Genomic DNA, 25,890 nt, shown 5'->3' on the forward strand with positions numbered 1-25,890 from the left:
TTATTGATTAGAAATTGTATATGATAAAATCACAGGGGAATGTCTAGTTTTACATTAAAAAACAGCCAGAAATACCTATATATCTGGCCAATTTTTAATATAAGACTAGACATGCCCCTGTGATAAAATAATGGAGAATACAGTGACGTTCCGTCCCCAACACCTATAAAGTGTGTCTATTGTCTACAAAAAATAACAACTGCAATGGTGATTTTCAAATACAATTTATTTTTGTTTTAGTTGAAATAAATACTGTTGAGCAAATGCTAAATATCACAGAAAGAAAATATTACTTCACATACTTCCTTAATCTACAATGTATATATCACACATTCATTTCTCGAGTGTGTCCATTAACACGCAGACAGCTGGCTGTATTTTAGCATCAAACAATAAACACATTATTTCAGCACAATGATATAGTGTTATTAACAATGAGTGCTGGTCGATCCTTATCCTCTCCTATATATCTCTGGAACGTTTGTCTCTCTGTACATCTAAATCACAATTTCTTTCACACAAGACTTGTCCCTTCCCTTGTATCCATTTCTCAATATCAATTGTTTTCATTAAGGCACGTTCAGGAACATCACATCCCTATTCATACTTTACTTTGATGATTTTACGATGTTCATACATGTCTAATGCGTCATGGTCATTGAATTAGTCCAATATGTCCATGGTAACTCATGCAAGGTGATACACGAAGTCGCAATGCAATATTGAAAATATTGACAGCAGGCGCGTTTTTTTGTGGCATGGTGTTTGCATAAATACATTATACCGCAGGGATTATACACAATATTTCAACCATTATAAGGTTTTAAACCCATTTTCCTGTTAATGTTATTCACGAACTCTCAAAACAACTTCCACTAAACGTGCACAAATATTAATCCATTATGCCAAGATGAAGAATTCCGACACTGATGGATGCTTCTAGAGCTGTTATTATTTATATAACTTCAACGGATAATGATACAAGCTTCGATAAACCCAGGAGGATTTGTACAGCGTATAGCGCTGAAGCGCATATCTCGTATGTCGTATTTATAATGTCGGGTGATGATGCTGTCCTCTTTGTCCAGTGACGTAACAATCATTGCCTCGTTATGATTGTCCAATCACATGTCTGTCGGGAGGCGTCCTCTTGGCACCCTCTGGCCACGCTCCCAATGGGGCTACTCTCTGTAAAAAAATGTTCAAATATTCTTTTTGAAGTTTTGAAAAAAAAAAGATACATGCTATTCAGAAATTCGAACCGATGAATTTGGCTTAGCGAGGTCTAAAAATCTAATGGAAATGCAGAAGAAAATACCCGGCTAGGGATACTAATATACTGTAATATGCAGTTATGCCCAGGAAACGTTTGTAAAACATAACGTTAGAGAGTTGACAAAAATGAAAAACGGGTAAGACATAGTTAGAATTGTTAGTAAAATCAATGGAAGCTAGTAAATCGGTTGACGTATATGCCATAATACGGTCTTTGAAAAATTACAAGAATAGTGTATAAACATACAAAAGGATAACAATATTGATTTAGAAAAGCAAATCATTATTGACTTCAGAAAACAACAGTAATATACATGTATAACTTAGACACATATACATTGAACAATTTATTTTATTAACTGGTGGAAGTGCCGACCTTGACATTGCAATTTGTGCAATTTTGCATTTATACTTAAATGCTTTTTATTAAAAAAAGAAATGATTGTTTGTAAACTTACCCTGCCCAAGACATCTAGAGTCATGGCGTCATACAACATAGTCTGAATGTCTACCTTTTCTTTGAGGGCCTTGTATTCGGCTGCATACCTCCCCATCTGGGAACAATGGATAGTAGCTTAATGGTATTGTAAGTGTTTTATTGACGTTGGTAAAAAGACAAGTATTATATATATATAAATTAGAGTCTAAACGTCGATATAAAAACGCATACAATGAATGATATTTCAAATATTGACAACATTATGCAACATGCATTCGGAACCTTCTTTGTTCAGAGGCCTGAGCGAATGTACTCAACTCAGCATAGCTCTGCAATTAGATGTTTTCAAAATTGATATTATATCCTTTTACTATTTGCAGACACATTCTTTTGGAAAGGTATTTATATGTATGATATGCATTTTATTATTGGACACAGAATACATGTTACATCAATGGCGGTTTTATTTACAAAATATGCGACAAAATGTGATCTCTGTACTTAATGTAAGGTTTCGGTCCAAACTATGCCGTATAATAGACCTTATTATGTGTTACACGTACCAGATCTACTTTGTTTTCGATAGATTCAGGGTTCTTCTCAAGCAGCAGATTGACATATTCCATGTAGACTTTATCAGGAAGGGCATAGGCATAATGTAGTGGGTACCTGTTCATCTGGAAACGACAAATAAAGATAATTATTTTATCAATACATATAGGCCTTGGGTATTTACAGAATCGTGAGTTTTTCAGCGTAACTGTGTTGATAATACTAATAGTGACCCGCTTTTCAATGGTCTTCTTTTCCTTCTCTGTCCTATTGTTACATGTCTCATTCAACACCTACTGACATAACCTATTGTTACATGTCTCATTCAACACCTACTGACATAACCTATTGTTACATGTCATATTCATCACCTACTGACATAACCTATTGTTACATGTCTTATTCATCACCTACTGACATAACCTATTGTTACATGTCTCATTCAACACCTACTGACATAACCTATTGTTACATGTCATATTCATCACCTACTGACATAACCTATTGTTACATGTCTTATTCATCACCTACTGACATAACCTATTGTTACATGTCTCATTCATCACCTACTGACATAACCTATTGTTACATGTCTTATTCATCACCTACTGACATAACCTATTGTTACATGTCTTATTCATCACCTACTGACATAACCTATTGTTACATGTCTCATTCATCACCTACTGACATAACCTATTGTTACATGTCTTATTCATCACCTACTGACATAACCTATTGTTACATGTCTCATTCATCACCAACTGACATAACCTATTGTTACATGTCTCATTCATCACCTACTGACATAACCTATTGTTACATGTCTCATTCAACACCTACTGACATAACCTATTGTTACATGTCTCATTCATCACCTACTGACATAACCTATTGTTACATGTCTCATTCATCACCTACTGACATTATACAATTATTGCCCTTGTTCCGGGTTGACATGAATATTTGACCACCCGAGAGGTGTCATGTCACCCGAGGGCGTAGCCAGAGGGTGACATGACACCTCAAGGGTGGGCAAATATTCATGTCAACTCGGAACAAGGGCAGTAATTGTTTTATTATACCGAAAAAAACATAAGTGAATTAATTTTGGTATCAATAAGTTTATTTATTACTATCAACAGTTTTTAAGAAAAGTTTTTAAGAGGTACCCCATCGTCTTTCTGGACCCGGCATAAAATTCTCCCAGTTGAACTTTCAATGTATGGACGTCGAAGTTTTCACAATCCTTTGGTCTAGGCCTACCTGTTGCAGATAGGAAATGTCTAAAGGAATCCACGGCCACATTGATGACCCTTTTGGTGTTTTTAGAATCCTTTTCTTGCAATAATTTCGCCAATTCCTCCTCTGTTGGCAGACGATAGCGTCCGCCGGCAGCCATTGTTGTTGTCAAGCAGAATACTCGGAACTTCTCTGATTCGACTACTTTTGAAGACGTTACGGAAGAGAGTTCCGAGTTGGGGCTCACGAGAGGGTGACATAACGATTTTGGAGGGCTCACGAGAGGGTGACATAACGAATGTTTTTAATCACGTGACATGGTTTTCACTAATCAGAAGCTGTGATACAAGTCTGAGGTATAATAAAACCTATTGTTATCATCACCTTTTCGCCGTTGTGTATGATTAATATTTCACCCGTTTCAAAAGGTATTACTGTGGCAGTCATGTTAAATCAAGGAATTAATATAAGCTTATATTTCGTTTTCCAACTCTACTTGTAAGAGTATTTGAATAAATTAAACTGAATCACAAAACTGACCACCGATGCATTGGAAAAATATCTCCACACCGAATACCGCGTGTGCCACAGCCAAACATATACTTCTCACAAAACCCCCGTGTTATTACAGAAGTATCGACTAGAAATCACTTGGAGTCATATTTGTACGAGTCTTTAAACATATGTTTGATAGCAATGTACTTACGTTATCAGGTATAGACTTGAGATGTGGCCGGGTAGTACACAAAAACTTGCAGATGTTGAACTGACGGAATACAATTGCTCTCGTCAAAGCAGTATATCCATTCTGGAAAATGCAATACCATGTTCACAGTTAACGAACGTTTATACCAAAATATCACACAGAAGAAAATGTACAACTTGATTTTTGAAATGAACCTTTGCGTACTGTAAATGTTGTTATTTCCACGGTGGGATTACTTCCGCGAATTTTTCTTTTTCGCCTGTTCCAATGAATACCACACGCATCACAAAATGATACGCCTGGAGTATTTTTTTGCGACTGAATGGCCTTACCGTATTAAGCGTAAATTTCCCCTTCGCTCAAATTTTAACGTTTACAGTACACTGTAAGCGATGAATAAATGGGTAGGTAACATGTGATCTGTAATTTTTGAAATATGAATTTTAAGTAACGACACATAACAGTGGGTATGTTTCTCTACATAAATGTGGAGATAGCATTTTATGTACATCCTATCGACTTATCACGCGGAGGTACAGTGGTGATAGGAACCATCGTAAAACGAAACCATAGTTAAACGGGGGAAATTTGAACAAAGATATAGATTTACATACTTCGTCAACTACATCCGCCATACTAGCCTAGGTAAAACCCGGGCTAAGTCATATTCTCAAAATGAGAACTAGGGTGATGACAACGGAACCACCAGTCAAAGGAACAAGCATGGACCATGTCGGATTTCATATCGCATAAAGAAATAGATTATTTTAAAAATCATTATGTTGTCCATAAAACTTTCCCATGGTATTATTAATTTTCATCTCTCGAAACCTTGTTATTTATTTCGGTCATGAAATCGTAATAATGGGAACAAACCCTTAAATATCGAACCGACTGGGACATGTTAACACTGTACATGTAGTTGATTAGACAAGGGAAATGGATTGACATGTCCAAGGCGAAATTTGCATTATTTTGCTTTTTTTCTTGTACATGTAGTATGCATTTTGGCATTGATACAAAAATGAAATATGCATTACCCTGTCCACAAAATTGGCAGTGTAAAGCTCTTTCAATTCCTTTAAATCTCCATTAGCAGCTGCGATAAATAATTTTCCTGCGTCCACCTGAAAAATAATTAAAAAAATCATTCAGCACAAATACTTTTTCACATGTTTAGTGATTATATAATTAATAACCATAATCGAGTTAGAATAAAATTCTAATTAACCACGGCCCTCGGATAACACTCGGATAAATACTTAACATGTAGCGTTTATAATGACAGAAGGTTCCGTAGATAATTCTAATTATCTAGAAGTGGTGACCTCCGTCTGTTGCCGAAATAGTTTTGATATTGTGATAAGTGTTTTCTATTGATTTCGCTCGTAGCTTTAATTTACTTACCTCATACTTTTGGAAGTTTATCTTAACCATTTTTTCTTCTTCTAGAATTTCACCCAAGGTTTTTCCAGTTGCCTGAAAATGACAATTTGTTAATGTAAACATAACTCTTTACATCCAAGTAAATCGAGTGTACCCGTTCACTATACTAATGGCTAGAAATGACTTATGATACACGGCAGTTTAATTTGAAAACAAAATATCGCCTAGTATCATGTATACATATTTACGAATAATTGCATTTGAGGTTGAGATGGTGTTATTTTAAAATGTACAACAACTATCTACAGCATCAATATCTACTGCACAAATAAAAGTCAAGATGTCGCATTTGTCGCCCATGTTGCCGCTTAAGTTGCACATATATTTGCCTTCAAAATGGTTCGTCTGCAACTTAAAACGATCAAACTTTTAGCTTTGTACTTGTTTACATAGCCCCAAAACTCACAGGAAAACATTGTTAAATAGCTGGCTCTGACCAAACATACTGCCGCTTACCTCATCTTTCACATCAAGGGTATCCTGTTCCTGACACAAGTGGGCAGCACATTTTTGTATGTTTGCTGGCTTTTGTAAAATGTACTGAAGGAAATAATTGAGATAATGAACGCAACAAACACGGAAAAGAAGTTCTGATCGGTAACTTTTAAAAATGAATTCCTATACATAGCAATTATTTTTTGTCAAACAAATGTAAATATTGGCTGTATTATAAATATATAAGCATGTTATTATTTGCAACTGATTTCCCAATCTTTAATGCCGTCTTTTTTTCAAAACAGAAACAGCTCTTTCATACATACACGATCAATGACTTTCACAATGGCGTCACTCCTCTGGGCTAGCGCAAGTTCTCTTGGTGTTAGGCCATCCTATAATAATACGGTACATGTATACCTTCGTGTTATAGTATCGGTTGTGCTTCTCTTAAGTACATTTGAATCATGGCCGTGACAAAGTTTATTCCACAACGTTTGGTCGTGACCAAGACCAGGGGGTCGAAACTTAAGTAACAGATGCTTTACTTTATAAACAACAGAATTTCTATTAAGAGAGCTTTTAGTTATCATATTACGTTTAACTAATATTTAGAACATTTAGCGAAAACGTTAAAAGTCAAAATTAATTAATGTTTGTATTTTAATATGTTTACCTTATTCCGCTCGACAAGACAGCTGCCGCCACTAGTGTCTATTAGCCAATGGACAAATTTAGGCGAATCCTCTTCTTCTATTGCTCGCAGCACCGCTGTGTTTCCATTCTGTTATAAACATATGGAAATGCACATTCCATTTTTAAATTGAAAACATTTACTAAAATTCTTTTGCAATGAAATAACTATTGCAAATAAATGTACCCGTAAGCAAGTTAATCTGAGCAAAAACAAAACAAAACAAAAAACAGAAAAGAAAAGAAACGAAAAAAGAACAAAGCAAAGAGGAATATGCTAAGATATATAGTAATTTTAAAGTAAGAATTGATTACCACTTTTAGTTGTTACCTTGTCTTTTTCTGAGCGTTCATTGATATCCATTCTTGAGTTGAGAAATTTGGCAATCTCTGGATTCAATCCGGCTTTTAAGCACTTGTGGAATAAGGGAGCAGTTTCTTCCGCCTGTATATATAAACATGAAGAAATAAAAGTGTGATTTAAAGATAATTTTGTTTTCATTTACAACATACACAAAGGAATTTATATGAATGATTCCGAAATGACAAAATCTTACACTTACCATTCCACTCTCCCTGACTCTGATGGCATTAACCTTAGCCTTTCCTTTGTCCACTAACAATCGGACAAGCTCAATATTGTTAGCCTCTATCGCCTGTGATAGCAGGGTTTTTCCTGTCCGGTTCTGCAGGTATATTGATAACAACATTAGTTCATACATTAATAAATCATTGTAGATTTAGTGTAGAAAGAGAGTAACAAATCCAAGAAAAATATCTATTTTTTTAAAAATGTATATTATTAAAAGTTGCGCATCTTTTTCCTACCCAGTACATTCACATTCAGTTATTTGTGATTTTATTTTAATATTTATGTTCATAATTCTTTTGTAACCGTATTGAATGAAAAATGAACACTATATTATCTTTTGATTAATGTGAAGTAGAATAACATCAGTCCATGTACACGTATATTTTATAGATTCTACTCTTAAGCATCTTACCATGAATCGCATATTGGTGTTCCAACCCTTCTCTCTCTCTATGATATTCCTAGCCGCCTCCACGTCCTCACACAAAACAGCGTGTATTAGTTTCTGTAAGGTTGAGACTATTTATTAGTAATGTAAGAAATGGAGAAAAAACTCTTAATTCGTTAATCTGTCTGGCCATGTCCATGTCACTACCTTTTTCTCATCATGAAAACGTTTACTGACAAGGATTTGACCATGGTCTGAATGGCGGTATTATTGATATGTTTACCCTTTCCGTAATGTTTGGTAAAAGAAAAAAAAAAACCTCTTTGTGATGTGTCTCTGTATCGATGTATTTTTTGTTGTTATTTCGCTGCCGTTTTGTCGATTTTGAGTTAGAATAACCGTTTCGATTACGCGGCGTTATCCCCATATAGTTTTTGCCAAACTGGATTAATATATTGAATTCATTATTCGGCATTTACACACTTGTGTGTCGTTTCTAAATCCTTAATTTGATAATAAACCCGATAATTTCAGTAACATTTTGTGTATTTAGATCAGTATGTGCCAGGCATCACGACATTTGGCCAGTATTGGTACCGGTATGCTTTCAATGTCACATGAGTCAAACGTGTTAAAATCTTCAAATGACTTCTCACGAACCAAAAGTTCCAGGACAATGATAGTTGACCAGTAGCACTTTGGTATAAAGAACTATGATTCCTATATTTTCCAGGTAATTGATAAGTAAGTTATACAAGTAAGACATATCCTCACTTATTACTTACACTACTTGTTTGGTATTCTTTGAGAAGTCTCACACAATTCTGAACCTGAGGTTCCATCTCTGCCTTCATCTCTGCCAGCTCCATCAGGGTCTTTTCTTCCTGTCGGCATTAACAATTTTCGTTGCATAAATAAACAGGTCGTAATCAGTTATCAAAATAATAAAATACGACACTTTTACTATCATAAAACTATTATCCAATCCAATATATCTTCATAGCGTGTGCATATGCATTCCTCCAAATATGCGTTTAAACAAATACATATATCAACACTATCACGTTAGTATGGTAATATTATATGTAATATGTAGTATATATAAGTAATATATTATTATGTCTTTGCTCACGTAATTTAAACATAATATATTTAATACATCACCAATGAGTGAATAACAATATCAAACTTTCTTTATCTTAATCGCCAAAGATATTTGTCCTTCAGTTAAATCGCTCACCATCTTTTCCCAAACCACGGGAATATAACGGTTATAAATATGTTAAAATATATTAAACACCATCAAATTACAGTTATGAACATGGTGACAGAATTACCGATAATGTTAGGGCGTGAGACTGTTATATTAGAATACCATCATATGAGATATGTTAGATGACGTAAATGACAAATGGCAGAATGCTCGGGTATTGCTTTGTGCATAGGTTTCAATCTATCGTAAAATACTGGCACGTTTTGATTATGTTTGCACTAAAATAATAAACATTACGTAATTGCATCTTATAACTTGCCTCTGATTCTGTTTTGATATTTAAATTGCAACACATATCAAGAATAATATGCGATCATGCATCAAGAATAATACGCGATCGTGCATTAAAATGATCAACATTGAAATTTTATTTGAAGGTTTTATTTCTCTACTGCTACAAGAATTAAATAAATCATTTTAGCAGTCAAACTACACATAAATATAGGGTGACGTCAGTCAAACCAGTTAGGTGTTACTACATAAAGTTCACACGTAACGCCACGTACACATATGTAGAAAAATTAAGGGATAGGGAATCACATGTTCACTTCAGTTTTATAACCCTACAACACCACACGTAGGCCGTCAGATACTTCGCGCGTGCACATGGCAATAACTTATCATAGTAAGTAAGAAAATCTACATTTATTTATTTCGTCTCAAGAATGTACATTGTATTCTGAAGTTATTTTAAAACGTTAGCATCAATTTTATAATCCTCTTTTTATTAACTGCATTATTTATAACCCATCACCAATTTCATATTCTAATTTGTACACTACACTTGCAGTTATACAAGGGACACTTGGATAGATTGTGACGGACACACAGGTACGTACTGAAACTAACTACGCGAGATACATTTATTAGTGATATGGAATATTTACAACAAATATTTTATAGATAATGTTTGATTAATTATTACAAACATACGATTTTCCGGGATTCAGGAAATCTATGAGCAAACATTATTTTGTTTAGGAAATACCTTGTCGCTTATTAATTACCATTGGATGAAGTGATATGCCATATATAAAATAAGAGTGAAAGTGTTTGTTTCATTCCGGAAAAGAGTATATGATAACAGCGACATATATATTTGCTGTTCTAAAGTTTAAAGGAAGAAGGATATACTTTTGACAGATTACAAACCTTGACCTTGCTACTCAGACTGGCCCACGTGCGTTTGAGAATTCTGTCTAAAAGTTGAGACTTCCCACAACACACAGCTTCCACTACGCCCAGCTAGAGAACAAAAACAACTTTTCTATACTACTTAGATCTAGGAGAAAATGCCCATGTTTGAGGAAGACTGACAACCAAATTGTGGCCTTCAGTAATGTCCTTGACCATATAGTTCAAAGGAAAATTTTGATTTCGTTTCACTTCCTAGGTACCGGGGATATACCCTTCATCTTCTAACGACATAGTTCCATACCAGCAGGTTGATGTCGCCATTTTGGTTGCCATTCAGTTCTCTCTACACACAAATCTAGTGGCCATGTTGCTACCACAACTGCTGTCATGCTAAATTAATTGTGTTACCCTAGGCAAACGACAACAACAAGATGTTTATTTTATGTGATTTGAAAACAGATTAATTTCGAGCTGAATCAAAATTATTAATGTCCCGTTTTGGATAAAAAGAAACCCCCGTTTTCAACGTATAGTTTTCAAATCACATCAAACAAATGTCACAGAACACAAACAATAATTAGTTTGACCTCTGCTAAAACAGGGCCAGCACATCTTCACATCACAAGCGTAGTATCAATTTCTACAAGAAAATTATTGCAAAATTGTTCTATTTCTATTTTTTTCAAAGGGGAATGTCACATATCAAAAAAGCAATTAGTCACAAAATTCTTAATATATATTTTTGAAAATTGAATTCGTGGGAAGTGATTTTTTTCTTTTTTTTTTCAATATTTGAAGATATGCAATAAAAATTTGAATAATTTCATTTAAAAACTAATAAAAAATGAGTGTATATAAAAATTAAAACTTTCGTTTCAATACTTATCTAGTAATATATATATATATATATATTTAAATAAGAATTTAATGAATATTTGAATCACATTTCTATCTGATACTTTATAAGCCAGTTGGGAATGGGTGTAATCTCAAATTTCAAAATAACATTTTAAGTAATAGGATATAAAATGTTAAGATTGATTAAACGATAGTTTATCCTCTTTTGATTCTGATTCTTCGCAATGCAGGTGGGGACGAGTGTCTACATATTCACAAGACCTTGTGGGACAGGGCAGTGATGAAAAGTGATTTATTTTGAAATATATAGACCTTATAGGAGAGGGTAGTGTTAAGTTGTGATATTCGCTAATAGATTTAATGCAAAATCAGAAATACGTTATCACAGCATTTCACGCCACAGTTTAAAACACATCTGCTGAATTAGCTACGTCAGTACGGGCACTGCTAGTCAAGCCAGGAGGCCTCGTCAATGATAGCGATACCTTTATAGGGAACACATCGGTGCTACACCAGAACTCTTTGAATTGTTCTAGGGGACGTGTTTTCCCACGCAACACGACACCGAGAAAGCCAGGCTAGAGAATTAAATCATTGGTATTCAAAAGTCATAACCTCACTGTTTCTGTAGTCCTTTTAAATGAAATGCATTGTAAACGTATTTGCGGCGTCTCAAATTAAGATTGCTTTCTTCTGAAGCATAATTTGAACATATAACAAATAAGAAAATATAAAATCAGAAACATATGTAAAACAGTCTAAAACATTTGTTTATCTCTTTGAATTTGATCATATGTTATGGATGAAAGTATATTACACAAGGCAACAGTGTTGCTCCAATATATAAAATAAGTCCAAAACATTATTTTTATCAACAGCATGATAAATGGTGGCGACAGAACTGATTTGTTTACCTGAAATTTCTCTAACATTTTTTTGATTTGACCCTCGGCTTCGGCAATAGGGGCTTGGCCCATCTAAACGGTAAAAAGAACAAGAAATAACATTTAAAAAAACACAATTCATATATCTTAAAAGGGAATATTTTTATTTTTTAAAGTAATTTATACTGGCTGGGTATGAAATATCATAAAATTGTACTGATTTCGATCGCTTAAAATATCAATTGAGCGAGGATTACTTAAAGTCAAATAAACACATGTACGTACAGAGTTGCAGAGGGATATGTTTGCACTACATTGCACTAGAGCTTCCGCTGTGTCGTATAGTCCCAGACGTACTGCCAAATGTAATGCCGTGTCACCATTCTAGAAAACAAGATAAGCGTTAGTCTTCTCTCACAATGATTTATTCTGAAATCATTTCGCGAAAAATCTTTCTGTGTAACATTGAGGTGGCATGCACCTTTAACTAATTGACTTTGGAACAGAACAGTAATGCTAGATCAATATTAATGAAAGAGGACAAAATATGAACGACGACAATATTCACGTAGTAACCTTGATATTTTGTACAAGAGTAAATGTTTCATGCTTCAACAAAAACACTCGTTATGCATATACATGATACACGACTGTAATGCCATGCTCTCAATATGATCATTGGGATAGTGGCAATCACCAGAAAAAATCAAAGTTATTAAGTGGATCATCTAGTGTTAATAAAAGGATGAGCCTGGATTTCCTCAATGATGTATGAATATCATTATTTTCATCCTATCTTCAGTCAGCGCGGTGAGCGACATTACTTATTTTCGATATTTGACAGGTGGTTTATATTGTTCAGCCATTTTAGTTTCATTCCTGAGTTTAGTTTTTATTTCTGATATATTTTCAGGGCGCGATGGCCTTGTGTACATGACGGTGGAGGGTATATCAATATTCAAATATATTCATATGAACAAAATGATGTGAATACATTTGGGACTGATTGGTTGGGTAAATATCATAACGGAATAATCGTTATGTGAATTATAATACAATACAGTTTATCTATGTCCTATTACCAAAACCATTAAGTTTAGCACACAAACCTTGTTCTGTATATTGATGGGAACACCGCCGCACGCAAACACGTATATATATACTTGGGGCTTACATATATTTAAATGAAGTAGGGTATTTCCCTCCTGAAAATGGAAAAGTAGAAACATAATCCATAAAATATCAATATTACAGAAAGATATTATATCATGTCACTGCAACACATCATTAATAGATAATAGCGTAGTACTATACGCCTAAGTAAAGTCACGACAAAGACAAAAAAGCTACGAAACAGAGATTCTTTATCATAATCAACAAAACCTAGCCAATACGAACACAAAATATAGAAATACATGGAAACCATTGATAAAATACACGGAGAATAAGACCATGTGTTCTGGAAGAGTAAGCGTCTTTTGCTTCATCGTTCAGGTAGGTTCCGACAAATCTGGGTAAAGACACATTCTCAAAATGAGGATTAGGGTGATAACGAAAAGAAGCGCTTACCTTATCTACGTACTTCCTGCCATATGTTTGAAGTTTTTCTCGTGCTTCATCAGCAGCCGTTTTTTTATTTTTGGAGTCTGATACAGGCGCTGGCTGAAACATACAATACATATGAGATATATATATATATACTGAATGCTTAATCATTATACACATGCCACACAACTGAAATATGAATTCAGTAATGGATATAGTGTGTTCCGAAAGAATGAAAAGAAAAGTATTTCGTCCATCCAGCCAAAAATATGGAAATAACGTGAAGTTACGAAAATGAAAATGGACAAAAATAATTGGATGAATTGGAAAAAAATCTGATGACAAACAAAAACTGTTCGTTTTGTACTAATGTGATAAGAATGAAGAAGTAGCATAGACAATAACGGCAAACTCGGGAACTGAGCATACCCTTTCATATCTTAGCGATTTTGGTTCTTCTATCTGTTGTTGGCCAGACATATGGTGTTGTACCGTGGATATGACCAGCCCGTCTCCTGGGTTTCTTTGGCCCTGTCTAATCTCCTTGATTCGTTTCGAGAGTTTGTAGAGATTCTCCTTCTCGGCGTGGTCAACTGCTGTGAATTCGGACATACACTTGTCAGGTCCGTGATCATAGTAACACCATTGGTCACAACTCTGATCTTGCCACTAAAAACATAAACAAGAAATCATCTATCGGAAATCATCACTGATATATCTGCCTATTACCAACGTAAGAAGAGAGATTCGCTCTGAATTAGATATACATGTACATGATTACCTTTTTGTGTAGTTAATACATGAAATGTAAATTGAATAAACTAATAGCGGTTCTCGTTATACATGTAAATACATTAAGCATGATGCTATTGATTAACCTTTGAAGCACACACGCAAACAGCGATCACAAAACCCGTAAAAATACGAACGATTTCATGAATTCAGACCAATGGATTATAGATAACAAAAGATTTAATGTGCCATCCCATCTCATACTGACCTGAAAAACTCTGTCTGTTGAAAACGCCTTCTCCACTAAGTATATTGCAATTTTCTCCTCCTTTGCCCTAATTGCAAGGTTTACAGGGTCTGTATCAGTATGTAGACTGATGAACTGAAACACAATCATACACAGTTCTTATCATTGTGCATTGAAAGACTCCTATATAAAGATGGATCTCGTTTAATTATTCATATACAAAGCATGGAATAAAATGTAATTGATTTCCTTTATACTGTTCCCTTTAACCGTAAGTAGACTCCATGGCCGCTAGAATTATAGGTATGATATAGAAACAGTTTTTCTATAACCCTCATCGTATGTTAATACTCACCCTATCCTCTATAGCCTTAAGTACTGTCCTGTCTGTGATTGGGTTGAGAGTCTCCTGCACATTTCTATAGTCACCGTGTTTTATATACCCATACAACTGAAAAGGAACAGTGGCTTAGAATATTAAATCTATTCACCTAGACGAATAATCTCTGTATATTAATATGTCTATCATTGTCTATAGTGAAACGTACACTGTGTCTTGCCACTTCGATTTGAAATAACAGACCTGTGATTCTACACTGAAATATATATGTGTGTGTATTATTAATATAAAAAACCTTACTTTATCGATCCACTCACGTGTCACCTCACCTTTCGTACTACATGTATATATGATCGTCTATTGTTATGAATACTGTACATATCAGCTTGACAACACATATAAGTATGTAGAATACCAAGACTGTATTGTCATGTAGTTTTTATATATATTTGAAACGAAAAGACACTTAAGGTCTAATATAGAAAGGCTGTGTACTTATTCTGTGACAATATTAAACATTCAGTGGCATTTGTACAAAATGGCCTTGTTATCGTTCGACCACGTTTTGTAAATTATAAAGTAAACCTTTTGGCTTTTAATGTTTATCACACCACAGTCGTCTGCTTCTGGTTAGTATCTATAGAAAACAACATTAGCCCCTAGGAGTATAGTAGTGTTACTATGTAAACGTTGATATAGAAGGAGTGGAGGCTAATATTTTTCTCTATGAATACTTAACAGAAACGGACGCCTGTGATCACAGTGGTTTACAGTGTAGGTAGCAGTAGCGTGCCGATACAGGATACCATTACCCAGGTCTTATGAGACTTGATCAATTTAATAAGAACATTTTAAAATTTAAACTCTTAATTAGTTAATTCAGTTAGATTATTTTTCAGACATAATTTAATTTTTATCTGTTTAACACCCTTATAATAATGCCAAAATCTAAACGTTTACTTACGTGTCATTGTATCATTAGCGGTGTGTTATTGGCGTATCGTTGTTCAGAATTCGATTAACAAAAACCTAGCTACATATATTTGAACCAGTATTTAATTAATATGTTTTAAACTGAGCTCAGAAAGCAATTGTGAGTTTCTTAGTGTTGTTTTTAAAAAAAGGCAACAGCGTGCATATTGGAGTTTAAAAAAAATAGTTTTTATAAATGCACAAACGGACAAAATAAAATATTGTAGATTAACTTGGATTTACAGGTAAACAGTTTGTTTACTACCTACTTCAAACCTTTTGAGACATGTCACTGTCGCACTTAGCATACCTGGGTATACATAAGAGAGGTAGCCTGGCACTATCACTAATAGTTTGTTTTCCCGGGTACGGAGTACCATAACTGTATTGATCCCCACAAAGGTACCTACAATGACCATGCATTAACAGTCTGTATGGAGACATTTTCTTTCACTACTTGTAAGGATTTTTAAAAGTGTGTCACTGGGATAGGATTAAAGATTGGTAGATTACACACGCGTAATTGTGAACAGATCTGTTGATACCGTCGCACTGTCTACTGGTTTAAAGATAAGCTTTATAACGGAAGATGTTGTGATTCAGGCTTACTATACAATTATAGACTTTTCATAAGGTTTATATGATTTTATTAACAGGAGAAAAAATTCTTTAGATCACAAATCTGGCTTATTATTCAAGCAATGTCTATTTCTGTCGCATTATCAAAATGCTTTTCTTTGTTATATGTTTGACAAAGTTTCAGCTGATAACTACTTACGGTAGACCACCTGAAGAATGATTTAGGTTGTACAAGATCCGATTATCTTTAACCAGTAGCATCTGCGATGTTTTACAAATGTAAAATAAATCTTTCACAGACTGGATTATTTATACAATATTGAATATATGTCATACACATATAGATTTAAGAGTACATCTCTGTCAAATGTCTGAATGTCAGCTTTAAAATATACCCTATGTTTGGGCCTATTGGCCACATTTCATTCCCTACTGTGTGTTATTATAAGCTATCAATTGACCCATCGATTTCCCGCTATAGATAAATATATATATTATTAAAAGACACCTGCTATTCATATTAATATCCCAGGTTTAAAAGGTAGATAATATTTCTGTTTACCCAGTGTCAACGGCATGTTGGCAAGTCCTCTTCAGATGTAGAACTCATTGTTTAAAGAGGTATTTATATTTAAAGCGAACATTCGTATAACTCGACTCGTACAGCCATTCTAATGTTGTGTTGCTAGTTTCCAGAAAGGTTTCATTTAAAAATGCATTCGTATGTGGTTTTATGGAGACAGGCCAGAACACATTCCATAAATATCTTATTTAACATCGAGGGAAAGAATCCCCGACAAAAAAAAAATCTACGTTCGGGGAGCTGGAATATCACCAGATATATCAAAAGGGAACACCTTGTGGCATTTACGAACGCGTGCATTGCTATAAATGTGTATAATGAAACTAAAAACAAGCCGGTGTTATGTGGAAATGTAGCCCCATGGAAATCGTACCCGGGGAAAATAAATAAAGTCACCCGGTACTGTCGGAGTGACTTGATAATTAGAATTGCAATCGCGAGCAATTGTGAGAAAGTCACCCCGAACCCCTAACACGTCCGCAACACCACTTTGATCTCATTAAATAGTTTGTAGAGTGACAATACACATACATAACACATTTCATCAAAATCACGCAATATTGAAATTTTGCCCAATAAGAGGCAAGGATATGGCGGTCATTTTGTTTAAATGTAAATCGGAGGTTACAAAGTATATTACCAACATATACAGAGAGGGGGAGATGGTCGACGAGGCGGAATTGGGATAGAATAGTGCGTATTTGCATAATCCTAGACCCGTCTTTATATTAAAATACATTACCTTAAAATACAACTATTGTAATTGTAGAGAACATGATTACAAAACAACTTTCACAAATATTTTTCATAGCTCCACTATGTACTTAGAAAAGAGATTCATGCATTATGTATGCATTATCCGGAAGGTAATAAGAAGTATGGCCAAAGCATGCTCTAGAGTCGTTCACATTTCTATACGTTTGGATTGCTTCATATTGATCTAAATCTCCATACCATTATATAAAGATTTATTTCTAATCATTGGGAAACGATTCCCACATCGACAGCAATTTCCTACGAGTAAAATCATATTATGAGTGTGAAATTATACAGGTTTCTTCACATACGCAGGAACTATTGAAATTGTAGAACCGTAACTGCATTAGCTTTCTGACAAAAGTACCAGAGGCTTAGAGAACGGAGTTAATAGCCATCGCGATGATTGTCACCTGGGATATCGTATCCTGCTGTGTTGAATCCACGTGCTGAAGGTAACAACGACAGGTAGGCTTCCCGTGGATCAAACTATCGATCTCGGTTCGAAATGCCAGTGGTCATAATCTACACGATTTCGAACGTGTATCATGTCAACACACCCGGCGACTCTCCGTACTCTTGAATACGAATTGATCCTGTTGTATTACATTAACGTCGTATCGTATCTGAGATACGGGATCGGCTATATACATTTGATATGTCTGGATACTACACCGAAAACAACATCATCTTGAATATTTTGTGTCTTTTCTACAATCATTCATGATACAATTTGTGTTTCTTCGTTTAATATAAAAATCATTATACATGTACAGCAATTATTTAATTTGTCATTATTCCCAATATCCTTAATTTTAACTGATAAGAAATCGTTATCCAATTAAAAAACATTGATTAAATAAACCAAACTATCCTTACATATAGACAATAACTCTTTACGTACCTCACGACCCTTTCACCAGTTGTAACGAGTAACGCAGTGAGTTAATCAGCTTATCATGGTATATAATCAATACCTTAATATCCAGTGTTGACAACGGGTGGATACTAAATACCTCATTTCAGCATTTCGGATATTTGAAATAGATCCGGTTTATTAAATGCATTGTTTAGTTATAAGTGGCCTTCTTCTTTTACAGAGCTACATCACAATTCTTCATTATATCAATTGTGTGTTTGATAACTATTCCGGTATAATATCCCTAATTATAAGTGATCATGCATATAAGTAAAGAAAGTATGAAGAAGATGTACATATATAATTTTATAGCGGTGTTAAGATAATTTATTGTTAAATATATGAAAATATTGTATTACATGTAAGTACTAAGAAAAGTTTAGTATTCTATCTTTTAAGGTGATGCTGGAACAGCAATGAACATGCGGGATAATCTACATTTGTACGTCACCACAGAATAAAGTGCACAAAATCATATATATTGTCTTTGTACTTTGAATGGATACAATTTTCGGATGTATAAGCATTGGTATGAATGATGTTATATACATGTATATATATAGGATTATCCTGTAAATTCCGATACTTTTGTCCAGAGATACCTACGTTTTGGGCTATAGTTTCAACGTCGGAACTCCGTTCAGACGGCATGGCGTCAGATGTGACTCAATGCACAAATTTAAATTGTCCTCATCTGTTAACAAAAGACAAAAAAACAACTAGAAAATAAAATAAAGATAAATAATACAAGTAAAAACAAACGTAGACAAAGACAAAATATCATGAAAGGTTAACAAAGGAGAAATATTATCTTACATAGCATCAATAAATATAAATCATTATCAACAAAGACAAAATATAACAGCGTCAACAAAGACAAAATATAACATAGCGTCAATAAAGACAAAATATATAAATAGCGTAAACCAACACAAACAATATCACAGAGCTAATTAAAGTGTCAACAAACATAAACAACAACACAGAGTCCACAAAGACAAAATATAACAAAACGTCAACAAAGACAGACAACAACTCAGATTCAGAAAAGACGAAATATAACATAGCGTAAACAAAGACAAACAACAACACAGAGTCAACAAAGACAAAATATAACAAAGCGTCAAGCAACACAAAACCACAAGGCCAGCAAATACAAAGATATAACATAGCATCAACAAACAACAACAACACAGAGTCAACAAAGACAAAATATAACATAGTGTCAACAAAGACAAACAACACAGAGTCAACAAAGACAAAATATAACATAGCATCAACAAACAGAAACAACAACAACAACACAGAGTCAACAAAGACAAAATATAACATAGTGTCAACAAAGACAAAATCTAAACTCAAAATATATATAAAGAGACTGTAACAGGAACCATTGCCGTAACTGAAAGGGAAAGATGAGAAAATAGAGGTTCCTAGCCATCATATCGGATCCAGGAAAGAGTTTCGGCCATAGTGAGAGCATGTATTACAGGCTTGATGATATTCTACCGCAACCTATTCCGCCATTATTGAGTTGGAGCCGGTAAATATAAGCATGTAATAGAAATAGTGGTTTAAATTAATTGTTGTTGTCGGGAAGCATTGTTCTGTTTGTTCGGTTGGAGTTTGTTTACACGTGTAAAGAGAAATATCGATACTTGATGTGTTCCAGATCCCTATGTCAATTTGTTGTATATTTAAAAGGCGTCGAAGGCTAGAAAAACATGAATGTACTGGATTTGTACAGACAATTAACTGGAATAATTTAACTCACATTTATTAGGTTATGAGTTCTAATATTGGCTCCGACGTTTCAGATACTACGTAGTAGCCAGTAGACTCAGAAAATAAAAGCTAGTAGGTTCACATACTAATAACCAGCAGGATCAGCTACCTGTAGCCAGTAGACTCAGATACTTGTAGCGAGTAGACTCTGATAATAAAAGCTAGTAGGCTCACATACTAATAACCGGCAGGCTCAGATACTTGTAGCCGGTAGGCTCAGATACCTGTAGCCAGTAGGCTAAGATAAAAGTAGCTAGTAGATTCAGATAAATGTAGCCAGTAGACTTAGATACCTGTAGCCAGTAGACTCAGATACTTGTAGCCAGTAGACTCAGATACTTGTAGCCAGTAGACACAGATACTTGTAGCCAGTAGACTCAGATAATAGTAGCTAGTAGACTCAGATATTAGTAGCTAATAGACTCAGATACTAGTAGCAATAGGTTTAGATACTATTAGCCAATAGACTTAGATACCTGTAGCCAGTAGACTCAGATATTTGTATCCGGTAGGCTCAGATAAAAGTAGCCAGTAGACTCAGATAATAGTAGCAATAGGTTTAGATACTAATAGCCAGTAGGCTCTGATACCTGTAGTCAGTAGACTCAGATACTTGTAGCCAGTAGACTCAAATACTTGTAGCCAATAGACTTAGATACCTGTAGCCAGTAGACTCAGATAATAGTAGCTAGTAAACTCAGATATTTGTAGCCGGTAGGCTCAGATAAAAGTAGCCAGTAGACTCAGATAATAGTAGCTAGTAGACTCAGATACTAGTAGCCAGTAGACACAGATACTAATAGCCAGTAGGCTCTGATACATGTAGTCAGTAGATTCAGATACTAGTAGCCAGTAGACTCAGATACTTGTAGCCAGTAGGCTCAGATAAAAGTAGCTAGTAGACTCAGATACTAGTAGCCAGTAGACACAGATACTTGTAGCCGGTAGGCTCTGATACATGTAGTCAGTAGACTCAGATACTAGTAGCCAGTAGACTCAGATACTTGTAGCCAGTAGGCTCAGATAAAAGTAGCTAGTAGACTCAGATACTAGTAGCCAGTAGACACAGATACTTGTAGCCGGTAGGCTCAGATACTTGTAGCCGGTAGACTCAGATACTAGTAGCCAGTAGACTCAGATACTAGTAACCAGTAAACTCAGATACTAGTAGCCAGTAGACTCAGATAATAGTAGCCAATAGACTTAGATACATGTAGCCGGTAGACTCAGATACTTGTAGCCGGTAGGCTCAGATACTTGTAGCCGGTAGACTCAGATACTTGTAGCCGGTAGACTCAGATACTTGTAGCCGGTAGGCTCAGATACTTGTAGCCGGTAGACTCAGATACTTGTAGCCAGTAGACTCAGATACTTGTAGCCGGTAGACTCAGATACTTGTAGCCGGTAGGCTCAGATACTAGTAGCCGGTAGGCTCAGATACTTGTAGCCGGTAGACTCAGATACTTGTAGCCGGTAGACTCAGATACTTGTAGCCGGTAGGCTCAGATACTAGTAGCCAGTAGACTCAGATACTTGTAGCCGGTAGGCTCAGATACTTGTAGCCGGTAGGCTCAGATAAAAGTAGCCAGTAGACTCAGATAATAGTAGCCGGTAGGCTCAGATACTTGTAGCCGGTAGGCTCAGATAAAAGTAGCCAGTAGACTCAGATAATAGTAGCTAGTAGACTCAGATACTAGTAGCCAGTAGACACAGATACTAGTAGCCAGTAGACTCAGATACTTGTAGCCAGTAGACTCAGATACTTGTAGTCAGTAGACTCAGATACTAGTAGCCAGTAGACACAGATACTAATAGCCAGTAGGCTCTGATACCTGTAGTCAGTAGACTCAGATATAAGTAGCCAGTAGACTCAGATACTTGTAGCCAGTAGACACAGATACTTGTAGCCAGCAGACTCAGATACTTGTAGCCAGTAGACTCAGATACTTGTAGCCAGCAGACTCAGATACTAGTAGCCAGTAGACTCAGATACTAGTAGCCAGTAGACTCAGATACTAGTAGCCAGTATCTGACAAATGAAATATATCCATAATACGTTAATGTATGCAAAATGATAATAATAAAAAAAATCCTATTAGATATTCGAAAGTGAACTACGCCTGTGTATATTAAGATAATTATTCGTTTAATAGCAAATACTATCGGTTGCGAAGGAAGAATTCTTTATACATATTACTTTTCGGTTAATTGAACAAGCTTGATTACCGAGACCCATCTAACCATAACAAGTTGACAATTGGTAATACGTATTTACTAGTTATTACATCATATTCTGAAACTATATGATTATCACTAAGACGCTCATACACCAAAAACAGAAATTTCCTTCAAACGTAAAAAATCATTTAATGGCATTTCTCTACTTACTTTATCAATTAAAAACTATGTATATTTATTCATTTGATTGTTATTTTGTCAAGGTAGTTGAAATGAACAACCAGTTAACGATTAATTAGAATGCCTTATTTAACACTTCAGACCGATATCATATTACCTGTTACAATACAAACACATAGGGTTTACTTTGGCATTACAATGTGTAAGTACCCCAATACACACGGACTGAAAACAGTCAGGTGCGAAATCAATTTATTATCATTGATCAACATAAAGCAGAAAATGTCAAGTGTTCCATTGCTTACTAGTATACACACTGGGGTACAAATCACACAGTGGTACGTGTTAGCTAGAACAGGCAATAAATCTCCACAATGACCTAAAACACATACTTCCATTAAAGGCAATGAGCTCACACTCATAGAAAAAAAAAGAACAAACATGTCCATATCAGCTTTTATTGACAGTTCAATTGTATAATCCTATTTTATGCATGGGGAGCAAATTCACATACAGCTGATAACAATCTTACTATTGCTAATGAAACAGTTACTTACCGAAAACTGTATAAAAATTCCCTTTGCAAAAGTGAGTAACAAAACAAATAATTTCCTTGTTATAGAAAACTGTCGAAAAGGACGAGAAATGGAACACAGTTAAGTAAATTTGGCTGTTCCCATCCAATACCCACCTGATGTAAAGTATACAAACCTTGGATAACAATTACTATCACAGAATAAATAGCTATTGGACTGGTATGTTTGTGATATATACGCTACAGCCAGACATTTATATGTGAAATCAAACATAAAATATATACAGGTAATACTCTCGCCCTAGTACACCGTGATCACGTCTATATGCAACTCCAAAGTATTATAGATTTAATGTATGTGAATATATCTGTAAAGAAATTTAGCAAGTTGAATATTAGTGAATAGAATATAAATATACACAAGGTATTTAGATGTATTACATATTCGGATTTGTAAGGCGCACGATCGGGGTAGGTAGAGGTAAATAGGGGGTATTTAAGTGTTAGTTTAAATACTTGGCAAACAGGTATACATTAATATACGTACTGCTATCGACCAGACAAAAAACCAGCCATGTTAAATCCAACTGAATCTATTACGTCTCACGAAACAATTAGCGACTGAATAGAAGGTATGGTAAACATATGTGGGTATGAATAGATGTATGCTTTACAATGTCAAACCGGACAGTAATTAAAAACACTACTACCCCGTGAGGTCGGGGTATAGACGGAATAAACAGGATTGTTTTTTTTACTGTGTATAGCTTGATGTACCCGAATGTTTAACAAAAGCAGATCCCCCCCCCCCTCCCCCCCCAAAGAAATGCTCAAATAACAAACCAATATTCGGTCAGGGTTATTGGTAGGGAACTACAAACTAATATCCAGTCAGGGTTATTTGTAGGGAACTACAAGCTAATATCCAGTCAGGGTTATCGGTAGGGTACTACAAACTAATATCCAGTCAGGGTTATTTGTAGGGAACTACAAGCTAATATCCAGTCAGGGTTATCGGTAGGGAACTACAAACTAATATCCAGTCAGGGTTATTAGCAGGTAACTACAAACTAATATCCAGTCAGGGTTATTAGCAGGTAACTACAAACTAATATCCAGTCAGGGTTATTAGCAGGGAACTACAAACTAATATCCAGTCAGGGTTATTGGTAGGTAACTACAAACTAATATCCAGTCAGGGTTATTGGTAGGGAACTACAAACTAATATCCAGTCAGGGTTATTGGTAGGGAACTACAAACTGATATTCGGTCAGAGTCATTAGCAGAGGGAGGTGCAACAACGAGCCAATCACGCATGGTTATTGTTAGGGGATACACAAACATGTATATCTCAAAAGGTCCATTCTAGCGTTTTGTTCATAGGAATAATAACTATCTTATTAATGAATGTATTGTCTAGACAATACAAGGAGGTAACAGAGAAAACAGATATGTCTACTGACTTGACACCAATATTTAGATAATGGAAATGTTAACCTCGAGTACGGTGGGACATCTTAACGATCTGAGTACATTAAGAACCTGTAGTGGATCAAAGGGACTTTCACCGGTCCGTGCCTACCTTATCCCAATGTTGTGCAGCGCACAATCTGAATAATTCATAACTACGTCTAGTCCGTCAGGCAAGTGTATGTAGGGAACCCTACAGTAGTTACTGTCGAACTAAACCAAACAAATTAACCTGTCTTAGGCTTAGCCTGGTACTGTAGTTGACCATCTAACTGATAATTGAACTCATTTCATATCAAAAGCCAGAGCATGCTTAAAGACTTAAAATCGTTTTAGAGTCTGCAATTAGAAAATTATTTTTCGAGACGATATCGTTCATTTCTTTTATGACTAAAATTATGTTTATACAACTATGCGAACGATTCAGTGCAATATGTCTGTTTTCGCAAAAAGTATCTAGACCAAGAGAAGTTAATTGAAATAGTAAATAGTATATCCTGCAATAACAAAGAAGACACCTCTATAGACTAAAATGTCGACGTCATAGATATACCTGAAGCGCGGTGGAATAGCTGTGGACTTTTTTATAATTCGTATTTGCAAAATGTCCATATTATGGCAGACGTCTTGATGAAGGGTAAAACGTATACAATATTGGAGGTACAACTAAGTTCAGGTATAACCAATAGCAACCTCTATGATCCGGAGGAAGTTAAAATTAATGGATCTATGACACGAAACATTCTAAATAATTTCTCAAACAGTAACAATATGTAGGTACAGACTTACCTGTAAGAGCAGGTGTGTTTCTACAGGAAAGCCATGCCAATACACATCCCACGTTAGTTATAGCACATAAACCTTTTGCTAATGGTATCGATATCCGACTGTATCACGTCAGAGGGGGAAAAGCCTATAATCTGTCAGAGTGTTAACACCAATATCCATAGGATTTTACTGTGGTAGATAGGGGAAACTATCCCACTCACAGGTGCAGATCAATGTACACGAGTAGAGGTTCCACAGTCCTCAGTGGTATTTACAGAGCCAGTCATACACGTATATTTAAAGAAGACCATTAGGACAGTGCTCGGTAGCGTATTGTCACAGAGCATAAGCGATCAGAGAAGTCATCGTCATAGAGAATG

At 35.2% G+C, this 25,890-nt stretch overlaps 1 protein-coding gene across 2 annotated transcripts; it reads right to left on the minus strand.

The window, feature by feature from the left end:
* Positions 1-208: 208 nt before the first annotated feature.
* LOC117335785 lies at positions 209-25,890 on the minus strand. Of its 2 annotated transcripts, none has more exons than XM_033895972.1 (23): positions 25,532-25,890; positions 19,200-19,287; positions 14,800-14,895; positions 14,466-14,579; positions 13,895-14,134; positions 13,490-13,582; positions 13,030-13,125; positions 12,206-12,304; positions 11,951-12,013; positions 10,194-10,286; positions 8,554-8,652; positions 7,793-7,885; positions 7,352-7,474; positions 7,120-7,233; positions 6,772-6,879; positions 6,422-6,490; positions 6,117-6,200; positions 5,622-5,693; positions 5,255-5,341; positions 4,215-4,316; positions 2,278-2,391; positions 1,734-1,829; positions 209-1,188 (listed from the first exon to the last, which is right to left on the minus strand). In XM_033895972.1, the coding sequence occupies exons 2-23, from the start codon at positions 19,242-19,244 to the stop codon at positions 1,111-1,113; spliced, it is 2,178 nt and encodes a 725-aa protein (XP_033751863.1). In that variant the 5' UTR covers positions 19,245-19,287; positions 25,532-25,890; the 3' UTR covers positions 209-1,110. The 2 variants fall into 2 exon arrangements, with proteins under 2 accessions (XP_033751863.1, XP_033751864.1); XM_033895973.1 differs by lacking the exon at positions 10,194-10,286 and adding an exon at positions 11,522-11,614.

Source organism: Pecten maximus, chromosome 10 (genome assembly GCF_902652985.1).
Source record: "Pecten maximus chromosome 10, xPecMax1.1, whole genome shotgun sequence".
NCBI lineage: Eukaryota > Metazoa > Mollusca > Bivalvia > Pectinida > Pectinidae > Pecten > Pecten maximus.

Bases quoted from the DNA above. Each gene is read 5' to 3' on its own strand.
- LOC117335785 (XM_033895972.1), bottom strand. From the start codon at position 19,244: ATGCCGTCTGAACGGAGTTCCGACGTTGAAACTATAGCCCAAAAC. The intron at 7,234-7,351 runs GTAAGTGTAAGA...TTATATATACAG, and splicing joins GAGTCAGGGAGAGTGGAATG to GCGGAAGAAACTGCTCCCTT. The intron at 1,830-2,277 runs GTACGTGTAACA...CATTGTTCCCAG, and splicing joins TCGAAAACAAAGTAGATCTG to ATGGGGAGGTATGCAGCCGA.